General features: G+C 44.8%; 1 protein-coding gene across 1 annotated transcript; it reads left to right on the top strand.

Moving 5' to 3' along the window:
* Positions 1 to 183: 183 nt before the first annotated feature.
* On the top strand, positions 184 to 7,658 carry SARC_07261 (hypothetical protein; the record flags this gene model as incomplete). The annotated part of the gene is made up of 12 exons (XM_014298802.1): positions 184 to 228; positions 933 to 1,022; positions 2,183 to 2,290; positions 2,533 to 2,616; positions 2,913 to 3,011; positions 3,531 to 3,620; positions 3,998 to 4,081; positions 4,993 to 5,169; positions 5,398 to 5,508; positions 5,949 to 6,125; positions 6,387 to 6,491; positions 6,762 to 7,658. 12 exons carry the CDS (start codon positions 184 to 186, stop codon positions 6,867 to 6,869), a joined length of 1,278 nt encoding a protein of 425 aa, XP_014154277.1. The 3' UTR covers positions 6,870 to 7,658.
* Positions 7,659 to 12,429: the final 4,771 nt, after the last annotated feature.

The following is a 12,429-nucleotide window of genomic DNA, read 5'->3' on the forward strand; positions in this document are numbered from 1 at the left end:
CTTTTTAGTCCCATCGACAGTCCAGTGCACGAATTGATCGGATCTCCCGAGTTTTACACGTTCGTTCCAGTAATTTGCTCATGTTCATCTATATGTCCACTTCTATATGTCCACTCCCCTTGTATTCTATCCGAGTAGCTGATACAGGAAGCGCAGCAGATCAGTCAGGAGCGTTTGCAGAAAATGGGAAAGTTGGCAGCTACCATAACCGATATAGCGCGTTATAGAGTATGTTACACCGAGCGACTCTTCTGTCGCATTTATGTGGACAGTGATTTTTATTAAATTGTCTGGTCTTTTTGGTAAGTGGTGTTCACACATTCGTTGTCATATATTTAGTTCTCATATATTTTTTTCTAAGCCAGTTGTTTTTTCCGCATGAGAGAAAACTGTGTCGACTGTCTCGGGGTGTTGTTTTTCGTCTTGTGCATGTGCGCCCTATTCAGGAGGATGCGGCATGTGTACCCATATTAAGTAATTAGTGATCTAATAGTCATGAAAGACCTAATAAGTCATGAGTGATCTACCACATGTGCACTGTGAACCGTCTTCTACCGTCGCATACGACACCCAAATGCCTCACATTTTGCTGGCGGATTTGCGAACTCAAACATTCATCCAAATGCAAATGAACACGAGTCAGGACTGGCGTATTGTTCGCTGTATTTGCACTCCAGCAACTGTGCCAGTGTCTTTAATGTGTACGATCGGTGCATGTTTTAAACTCACAAACACATTCGGGTGACGTATTGCTTCACAGCAAGTGTACTGGATTGGTATTACTCGCCATATCGTTTCCGCTGGAGAATAAGAGATGTTTTGATTAAGTTGATCTTCACAAACGCAAAAGGCGTGAAGTGAATACTACTGCGCATGTTTTTTCAATTGTGGAAACGGCTGACATCTTATTGGTTTTGGTCCTTCACAAACAGCTAACAAGTCGACAGCTTACAGATAATGTGGGCGTACCAGGTACAGAAGCAACCCCGCACCAACGAACAGCTCAGCTGTCGCAGATGCAGGTATGGATCTACATATGCTAGCCATGGCATGGTATCGTATCGCATATGATCTGCGCGTGTCTTCGGTCGCGTATACTTGCGAGATTTGCTGTTGTCGCTTAGTCTCCTTTGCTTGCGTTCAGCAGAAATGCGCTTTACATCAGAGTTTGTCCTGCCCTGTAGGTATCTATTTATGTTCTATTTATATTGTAAATGTATGTACATGTTCTATTTATATCGTTTATATATATATATATATACATATATGTATATATATATATATATATATGTATGTATGTATTTATATGTATATGTATATACATATATATATGTGTGTGTGTGTGTGTATATATATATAACTCAATTGACTGGTATGTTTGCCAGCGATGTCTTTTTGGGGTTGTGTCCGTGTACGGCTGCGCTTTATATATTCCCTGTTGTGGACGCATTTTGATTAGGGAGCGCGTTTGTTTCACTCGAGTATTCATGCCTCCACAGCAATGTGTCATTAGATGTATATATATACGGTTGCATCTAGCCGTGTACGTATATGTACATATATGCTCGCATCCATGAGCCCGTCTGACTGAGCACCAATCGTGTTGAAGTTTCACACATATGTTGCTCTGTTGTTCCTTGTGCGTGTTGTGACGCGGTGGACACTCCACTCGCCCTGGCGGAAATTATCTTTCGGTTTCCGAAAAGCTGCCCGCTAAAGGCTGTACCATGCACTTTGACATCGTTGTCAGTCAGTTTGGTGTCTCCCTGTGGCATCGTACGTCAGTTGTAGAAGATCATGATCTAAATCCTAAACCCTAAACTTGGCAAAGACGGGCTCGTGCTAGTGTAATTAGTCACAGCCGTAGGCGAATATGCGTATGAGTGCGAACCTATCCGTCACCATTGCACTTCTCTGAGTATGCATCAACAAAGCAAGTCCCTTCGGCAAGAATACAAGCGCTTTTGCGATCGGGTTTCCTACTGACGGCTATGACAGTCATGGTTGATGATGGTAGTGTCTATGCGCTCAATCACAGTTCGTGCTATTAGCGTCCTCTGAAGGCCTGCCTACTATAGATCACTTACTTCGCCCCCGATACCATCGGGTCATGCGGCTGTCATCGTACCCCTCCCGTGCGTTTAACTCAACTGTCGTATTGCTGACTTACTATTGAGCATAGGCTGGTGCAGACACCGCCGATGCATTTACAGCTAAAACAGCTGCCACCCCTGCAAACCCTAAAACCCTTGCAAGCGGTGCCCAGACGACACTAGGCTTCAATCCACAGGTACTGTCAACCTGTCAATCGTTTTGAATTTATGTTTTCATATGCGTTTTGCATGTTTCATGGTGTATATTGTATTCCCAGATTATTTCACATTGCATGCATTCGTGACAATTGATAACAGGCTTCGTTTATCTTCGAAAGGTTTGTGTGTGAGTGTGTGGCCTGCCTGGTTTCAAAAAGGTTTGAAAAGGTAGCTCTTATCTCACAGTACGCTCTCTCATTGACCATCACTGCCACCACAGCAACTTGCCGCCATTGTGCTGGAGGAAAAGGAAAGAAATTTGGCAAAGCTCGCGAAACAGAAAGCAGAGCAGGAAGAGAGTCAGGTGCGTAGCGAGAAAGAGTTGACTGGATGTTTGGTGCTCACATAACTTCATTTTTGTGTATATTCTCGATTGTTAGTACTCCAATGGCCGCATCCCGCCACGACGTCATGTTGTTGTATCTAGATACGCCTAACATCTATCGTTGTGTTGAATCTCAGATTGTCGTGCTGTCGTATCATTTCTGCATTGCCATTGTAGAGATACCTCTCTCCTATGCCTGTTCTGTCCGGGTGTTTAAGCCCAGCTACTGCCCCCACACGCTCACAATGATTACCAATCTGTTGGTAAATTAATAGGCTACTTTAGAGAAGCGATACGAAGAAATTGAGACTAAACGTAACCAACTATCGACGCAAGCCAACCCGACATTGGAGACGAGTGCAGAGCAGGAGAAGGTATGTGTACTGTCACAAATGCGAACGTGCCGATTTCGGCAAGTTTGCGCGTACTAGCTGATTGTTACTAGTTAAAAATGGACCTTGACTTATAGTCTGGCAGACCAAGTGTAGGGATGTACAGCTGTGGTTTTCTTGGAACGTTTGCTTTATGTGTGCTCCTTAGACGGATGGGTGCAGATTCGCACCCAGAGCCAGTCGGAGTGAGTGAACGGTAGGCTTGGGTATTTGTACTGATCATTTGTGGCCGAATCGAGTTCGCGAGCACCAAGTCGGCCTAGTTGTTTACGCAGTTTATTGCGAAATATTTGATTTTTGTCGGACTCTTGCAAACCACTCATGCGAAACGCATACGCTGGTGCTATGACGTTGTGTGGTGGATCCTTTTAGTCTCATAGACAGTCCAATCCAGGCATTGATCGGATCCCTCGAGTTTCACACGCTCGTTCCAGTAATTTGCTCATGTTCATCTATTTGTCCACTTCTATATGTCCACTCCCCTTATTTCCATCCGAGTAGCTGAGACAGGAAGCGCAGCAGATCAATCAGGAGCTTTTGCAGATATGGATAGAGCTGGCGGGCATCGTCGCCAATTTAGAGCGTTACAGAGTACGTCACGTCGAGCGGCTTTTCTGTCGCATCTCGTGGACAGTGTCTGGTCTTTTTGTAAAGCGGTGTTGTCATGTATCTCGATTTCTTATTTCTTTTAGGGTAGTTTTTTATCGAATGAGGGAAAGCTGTGTCGATTGTCTCGTGGTGTTGTTTTTCGTCTTGTGCATGTGCGCCATGTTCAGTAGGACGCGACATGTGTACTCTTAATTAAATTAGCTGATCTAATAAGTAATGAGTGATCTAATAAGTCATAAATGATCTCAAATTTATTTAGTGATCTATAATTAATTAGTGATCTAACAAGTGTGCTGATCTGAAGCGCTTATGCCGCCACCCCAAATTCTTGCACAAATCTTCCGATATGTACACTGCAGATTGCATTTCCTCAATCCGGTGCAGTGGGCGCGATACCGGCGACTGTAGAGTCAACTGCAGCGCTTCTGAATGACGCGTTAACGGTATGACACTTTTCATCACTACTAGACCTCAAGTTTTGTTTGGTGCATGTATAACCCAATGGGTTTCTTAATCACAGATGCCGCTAACAACTCCTAAAACCTGAAACTCTAAACCGTACTAATTAATGAGTGTTCTAATGAGCCATGAGTGACCAAATTAGTCGTGAGTGATCTAAAAATTCTTGAAGTGACCTAAAAAGTAATGAATGATCCAATAAGTCATGACTGGTCTAGTAAATTCCTGAGTGGTCTTATACGTCATATATTATGAGTGATCTGCCACATGTGCACTGTGTTCAGTATTTAGCGGAGTTGGCCACATATACTTGCACGGCGCTTTCTACCGTCGCATACGACACTCAATTGCCTCATGTTTTGCTGGCGAATGTGCGAATTCAAACATTCATCCGCATGCAAATGAACACCAGTCAGGACTGGCGTATTGTTCCCTGTACTTGTACTCCAACAACTGTGCCAGTGCTCCCAATGCCTTGATGTGTACGATTGGCGCATGTTTTTATGTTTTGATTATTTTTATGTTCAGAAACGTCAAAGGCTTAGCATCATCTAAAAAAAGGTACGTATGTACCAAGTTATGTGTATGTGCTTTGAGCCGAAATTGTGAGTGTGAACGGATTGTACCCACGTTTTTTTCCTGGTCACAATCGAAAAGCCGCACTCGCCAGCGCTGAACAGGTATGAAGCTTTTCGTGGCGGATTGATTATGGTTTTACAATACATATCTTGGTGTCAATGTATACGCGCAATATTAGTTTTATCGAGGCCAATTGGTCGTCTACGGTTTCCCGAACAATGTGTTCTGCTGGTGCTTGTTACGAACACGCGAGTTTTTGGATCACACATCGGTGAACATTGAAAGGCTGCTATCTCGCCCGTTTGCATCGCTACAGCTTTCTGTGACAGCGGCTGAAGATACCGCAGACCAATCAAATAGAAATACCAGCACCATACAAAGCACTGGGAATAAAGACGTCGCAGTGGACGATGAGCCTTGTATGAACGATGCGTTGCGAAGAATTGACGTAGACGAAAAGATGGAGGAACTATCAAAAATTAGCCAACGAGAGGTATGAAATCCCCTTGTGCTGTTTCGGATTGTTTCACCTTGCCAATGCCTGTCGTACGCACAACTCTATCGTTTTAATCTGAAAGTACATGGTTATATTGAATAACTTGAGTTAAACTCCCTAGCTTTCAGAACAGAAAATTACATGTAAAAGTATACGGTTTCATTAAATCACTAGAGTTATAAGACACTAACTTTCTGATTAAAAACTCTTCCATTGGCGAAATAGCGATCTGCATCTCAAGAAGCGGAGGAAACAGTGCAGGCCACGGTGAATGGCTATTCACAACAGACACAGATTCCGCTCAACCAAACGCACCTACAAGCACTCACGCCGCAGGTATTTGTAAATTCTTTCATGTTTGTCGCCAATGTATGTAGACGGATTATGATTGTGTATATATCTATTAGATTGTAGTCGATGTATTAGAGAGAGCATCATTGTGTACGTATGTACCAAGTTAAGTGTGTGTGCTTTAAGCCGAAAATGTAAGTGTGAACGGATTGTTCCCACTTTTTTTTTCTGGTCACAATCGAAAAAGCCGCACTCGCCAGCGCTGAGCAGGTATGAAGCTTTTCGCGGCGGATTGATTATGGTTTTACAATACATATCTTGGTGTCAATGTATACGCGCAATATAAGTTTTATCGAGGCCAATTGGTCGTCTACGGTTTCCCGAACAATTTGTTCTGCTGGTGCTTGTTCCAAATACACGAATTTTTGGGTCACACATCGGTGAACATTGAAAGGCTGCTATCTCGCCCGTTTGCTTCACTACAGCTTTCTGTGACAGCGGCTGAAGATACCGCAGACCAATCAAATAGAACTACCAGCACCACACAAAGCACTGGGAATACAGACGTCGCAATGGACGATGAGCCTTGTATGAACGATGCGTTGCGAGGACTTGACATATACGAAAAGATGGAGGAACTATCAAAAATTAGCCAACGAGAGGTATGAAATCCCCTTGTGCTGTTTCTTCGGATCGTTTTACCTTGCCAATGCCTGTCGTACTCTCATTTCTATCGTGAAATCCGTGATATTGCTAACGGCTTGATTCTCGAGACCAAGTCAACTCTCAAAATTATGGAGGGAAACAAAAATAGTTTAGAACACACCCACCAGTCACTACTCAGAAACGTATTGCAATGCCCATATTATCTGCATCGCAGCCGAACGCTCACATCCTAATCTACTCTACTTACGCATGTATAGGCGTCTACGATAGGAGCAGGACATAGTGCCACCACAGTGGTGGCGGATGGCGTCACGAGTCGAGAGATCTCCCCAGTAACGGCCGTTGGCAATAGTACTGAAGTGGTAAGGCTATTGACTCGTCTGGTTGATATGCGTTTGAGAGTCAACACGAGCTGTAGAAGTGAATATATCTTGATATCTTGGAATATTCATAGCTTTATGAAGTCGATGGAAGTTCTCGTTGGTCCATATATTTTTTTGGTCGCTGGGCGCAACTACAAATGATTTGAAATTATTTACAGATTCTAATGATTTCAGCGTTAACTAATAACATATTGAAGACCTATCCCTAAATTGAACTTTTCCCGATTGATTCTGCATACGGTTGGGTAGCCTGGCTCGACTACAGACTGTAGGACTTACATCGATGTAGATGCCATGGAAGACACCATCGGCCCAGCAATGGTAGAATTCTGTGTACAGAGTGGTCAGTGTGTATGATAGGTACTCAACAGTCTCTCGCATGCTTTTTGCAACCGGGTTTGTTCGAGAAACTACGCCCGAGAAGGTTTAAATAGAATGGATCAATAGTTCCTCAGCATTCAGGCCACAATTAAGTTCGGCTTAGCTGCGCAGACCCCATAGCTTAGTTGGTAGCATCATAGCATGGTAAAGTCCAATACAAGCCGGCCTAGATCCTTCTTCTGCGTTCATTTGTCAGGAAAGGGCAGTTTCGTTCCGAATCGTGGAGTAGTCTGTTAAATCTGCTTTTTAATCTTGTACATCTACAGCTCCGCAGAAACATACCCGATGAAGGCGTCATAGATGTAGATCGCCTCTACGAGGACTCTGTTGAAGCTTCGTTCAATAGTATGCAGATTTAGAAATTTTTGGCGGTTTGCCATATGGCACAGAGGTACAAAGCGATAGCGCCGAACGAGAAGCACCAAAATCAGCTTGGCTAATAGTGAATGAGGTTTAAACTTTGTGTTCATAGTTGGCCTCGCTGCCTGTTTACGATGGCCATATACAGACATTGTTACCCTCTTTCTTTGACCCTTAAGATTACTCAAGAGTCTACGATCCAGCGGGAGTCCACAAATTGAACATCAAATGAAATTAGCTTCCTGAAGCCGTGCAAACTTTGATGTCCATAACAGCATCGGATAACTTTGTGCAAGTTCTTACAATTTCTCGGGGTACTATCACTCCTGACAGAGCCGATAACAAATAGTTTTAGCCGAATTGCGAGCAATCCTGTATTAAATGAATAAAAGTAACATCCGTACAGCTTTCACCTCAGATTATCTCGAGTGCCTTTAACATTCGTTTGGTATTCGATTCTCGGAACATGCCAGCATCGTCAGCACAGTATTGCGAAATGCTACACAGAGATACTCAAATAGAAGCTGGTGATTTCACATGCCTGAACATTTCTGCCGTTCGGTGTGATGCTCGTAGAAATACTGGTATGCTGGTTGTGAAATTTGGTCAGTTATCTCATTTAGCGCTTATGGTGTGATACGGTACTCAGTCGCGTGTGAAGAATCAAGACTTCCATGTGAGGGATCACCAAACCGGCCGTGTGACAAACTTACACAATTTTTTGTATCGAGCGTATACCCAGGGAGATGATTATAAATTAACATAATACACATCAGAAAGCAGTAGATTATCGTCCACGAAAACATATTTCGGCTGCCACTTTACAATATATCTCCAAAAAGATCGACCATCGCCATTTGTCTTGTTTAGAGTGACATAAATATTCTGCAGACTCTATCAACCCTTACGATGGCTAAGTTACAGGTCATAGCTTTTGAAAATGTCAGGAAGGCCATGTTCGTATCCAGTACAGAGGGTATGAAAAACTCTCACCAGATAGACATACAATGTCTGACCTCTATCTACCAAGTTTAGGCATTTACATAGAAGATACGCTTAGATAGGGCCGACGCAAACTTCATAATATGCTTAATTGTGTGCTGTCGTTGACAACTGAAAACACAACCCTGTCACTCTCTGGTGTAGTGATCGCTGTGCATGACTGCAAACACCACTTCGCAATCGGTGCATATGGTCATTTTTCTGGTGAAGCAAAGTCTTCAACAAAGTGGCCTGCGGACGACGTGCAGCTGTGTATTACGAAAGTTACCAAACTTTCAGAGTCATTCCCTTTCATGCCGGTATCAGTCTAGCAACATCATAGTACCTGGACGAACATGAAGGACCATTGTACTTCGGCAGGGGAAGATTAATGAGCGAGCTGGTGCACTCTAGTAGCATCCACGTGCGGACCAGCGCATTCCATGAGATACCGCCAGCGATTAGAAATATAGTTGTATACAGGACTTGCTTCGCGCTGAAATCCCTCATTAGCGTCGCGTAATTATTGACAACGCGGTTGAATTTGGCATCCAAGGTCTATCGGTTTGTAGTATGGGAATTCCTCTCGATGCTCATAGCTTGTGCAACGGTTTTGGACAATTCCTGTAGAACTGCGGCGTTTTCAGAGAAATGAGCATTGGACACATTCAGCTCGGCTGTTAATCAGATAGTGATGGTCAGAGTGGCCGACCTAAACAGGAATAGGATATTGGCTGGGTCCCTGGCGTCGTTGAAGTTGACTAAGTGCTGAGTGTGTACCCATAGGCCATATATACCTCGTGCAGCAAACGGATCTTATACGCTCAAACTACAATCCCCACATAACGAAGACCTGCGGAGCATTCCCTGGCAACAGCCATCCCTGGATACATGGCATCGCCGCCATTTTTTATGCTAGCAACACCATCATGGTAGTGTTAGAGGTAAGCGAAATATACACAAGGTTGGCCAGCACATTCATGACCAACATGGATGCCACCAGGATGACCACATCGGAGACAATATATTTTCCCTTGGCGATATCGAATGCCTTGCCTGTGTAGGGAGCCAAGAAAGAGTTCCTATATATATTGTACCCACTTTACATTTGTTTAAAGAGTGTCAAACAGATTCCGTAGAAGGAAGGAATACACTACGTGTATTTCTGAGTAATAAATAGCGATTTTTGTTGTGGATTCTTTCACACAAGAATGCTTAACTAATGAGCTCACATGTTCTGTGCTCAATGCCTCCTTTGTGTATACTACTTCTTAGTTCCGTAGGCTAGCCGGTGATTCCGTCTACGGTCCTCGGTCAGGCAGCTCTCATCTATCGCCCGCGCCCTGTGACTGCTCAGTGCCTTGGTGTTCTAGCTTACAACCAAGGACATACAGACAACTATCCAAGACCTCCTTGATCTACTCAGATGCAAACCACCTAGCCATGGCAGCAGCTGTGTCCAACGAGCTATAGCCTCAAACTAACACCTGTTCCCTTGCCTGACCTACGCTAACTACGATATGGATATGAACTTTTGTGTGTACGAAACCCACACCCTGATGGTCGGTACAATATATTTCGTTATACAAGTGGTCTTTGTTACTCCGAAAGCTGTGGGTTGAGGTGAGGTTCGGCTGTATTTACCTTCGTATCATTGAAGGGCCTGTGTCTGGGTCTAGCCTGATGCAAAGGAAGAAGTGATGCATGGGGTAGAATTACGTGCTCCAGGTACGCATAATACGATGTCATGTACAAATGAATGTCTGTAAATTATGCAACTTTGGTGTGAAAGTCTTTATCAAGAGTCTCCTCATAAAAAGGTAGTATAAGCGGTGACAGCTTCTAACTCATCCTTTCTCGAGTATTATGGTATATATGCGATAGCAGAAATTCATTTAAATATGCACGACTCCAAGTTTAGCTGCATCCTCTGGTAGTAGATTTAGATATGTTTATTTTGTACAATTTTAAGTTACATATTGAACATCTGGCGGACGATTACTGTATCGAACCTCAGCTACAACAATGAATGACTGCGAGTATACTCTTCACGTGGCATGTTGATGGGTGTATTGCGATGTGCTAATGGTATGAAATCTGGTTTCTATTGTATTTGGCTGAGGTTGATGGCGGCTGGTAAATTAACGCCTTACAATGATTTGATAGTGTGACATGCCATGGCTGGTTTATGAGAGTGCTTGTTGTTCTGGAATGTCCAACACACTATTCGGAAGAGTTCGGGTCGATGGGCCAAAATAGTCTAGAGTCTCTCTCGCACCGATGAAACCGAACTCCGTATGTTCGTACAGAGATATGATTATTATATGATAAAACGGAAGAAATTGTTGCTAAATCGGGGTTGAATCCAATCTGCCATTCAAAGCTGCAGCTCTGATTACTTTATATCCGGCACTATTTCGTCCCATCTTGTCACCGCTCCCTTACTGTGTCACAGAAGTCCTTCAGCTGAGAGATTCCACCTCTGACAAGTACCCGTCGAGGCATCACCTCCGATAGGGATGATATTATTTATTTCAAAAATGATAAGCTATAATGTATGTATGTCACAATGTATGAACATATGGTATGGCTCTCATAGCCGTTGTAGTGGCTCGGGAAAGATCGTTGTGAAGAAGTGGTCAGTAAATTCCCGTTTGAAGCTTGGGCCAAGTGAATCGACGATGGAGGATATGCGCTGAGTCAATTCGGGCCGGTGCTGACAAAACACTGTTACTTTTAAAATGTGCCATGTATTCGCTTGCTGACCTACTAAGTAGCGTACCCACCTATGTAGTACGGATCGGGTCTGCGCCGTGTAGTGCCGTGGAATGGGTTAGTGCAGAGTACGAATACCGAGTAGGACCAGGTTATCTGTCATAATTTGGTCGAGGAGCGAGGATGGGGGTGAGTCAATGCCGCACCAGACCACGGATAAATTCGGTATGTGTTGGCTGGCCTGGATTTGGAAGTAGTACTTCAACAGCGTGATTAGCCGGGATATGGGGAACATCTCTTGATGTGTCAGAGACGGGTGAGGGTGCGGTGGTTCTTCTACATGCTGGATAAAAGATTCCAAGGTGTTCGTGGAGGGTCCAGATTCTGTGGAAGTCGTGGCACTCCTGTAGTTGCTGGAGGAGATCAGGGCCAATGGGTGGCAGTTTCGGGCCTACCAGGACGCGTCGAATCAGTTGTTGGAAGCAGGTAAAGTGGCTGGTGGTGAACTTGTGGCTACCGGGGCAGACAGGGCAGAGACAGCCGTCGGTGCGGTAGTCGAGCAATGTGAACATGTAGGTATTCGTTACAATCATAGCACAGAGCCGGATTGGTGTAGGCTCGAAGCAGCAGTTGAAGCTGTCGTGTCTGGCTGTGTCTCGGTTTGAGGTTGGCGGTTTACATCAGTTGGTAGTAGTATTGGCGCCGGGCCATTGCCGCGATCTCCTTGTTGGACCAGCGGTTTGTTGAGTTCTTCCTGATGTCGTCACAGCGTTGGCGGAGGGCTACATGGTCGGGTGTACGCCCGTCCGTGGTTTTGTGTACAGTTTTCAGGTGAGCATAGATACTGTACGGGAAGCGCAGTGATGGTTTGCCGTGGGCCCAGGCGAATTGCGTCAGAATGGTGAGTGGATTTGTGCTGGCCATTGAGTCGAGTTGTATTCCCAGACAACCTCTGAGGTAGTCCGCGAATGGTCGCGCGGGGAGCAGGCCACAAAAGTGGAGTAAGCTTGTTTGATGTTTGGGAAACCGAGAGTATTTAGTGTCCGTGATGATGGCTGCTGCTTGGATGAGTGCTGAGTTAAAGCGCTCGAACAGGGGGTCCAACGCATCCTTCCATATAGGCGGAGCCCAGGCAATAATGTTCAGGCCACATGTAGCCGTGGATAGGATGAATGTTTTGAACATCGCCAGTCGGTTGCGGGGGTGTCGCCAGCTGAAGCCATGGAAGCCATAAGCGCGGAAAGAGGCGATACCCAGAGACAATGCTGCAACCAGGGATTCAATATGTCTGGCGAGGTTGATCCCTGGTACTCCATGAGAGAGTGGGAACCCCGGATATTTGTGGGTGCTATCTTCAGGAGGTAACGTGTGTTCCAAGGTGCGTCTGCAAGCGTCGGCGTGATAAGCTCACCATTTATACGGAGGGTTGGCGCCGCGTGTCGCAAGTCGGTAGATCGTACTCGGGGTTTAATGACACCCT

Source organism: Sphaeroforma arctica (assembly GCF_001186125.1).
Source record: "Sphaeroforma arctica JP610 unplaced genomic scaffold supercont1.565, whole genome shotgun sequence".
NCBI classification, from domain to species: Eukaryota; class Ichthyosporea; order Ichthyophonida; genus Sphaeroforma; species Sphaeroforma arctica.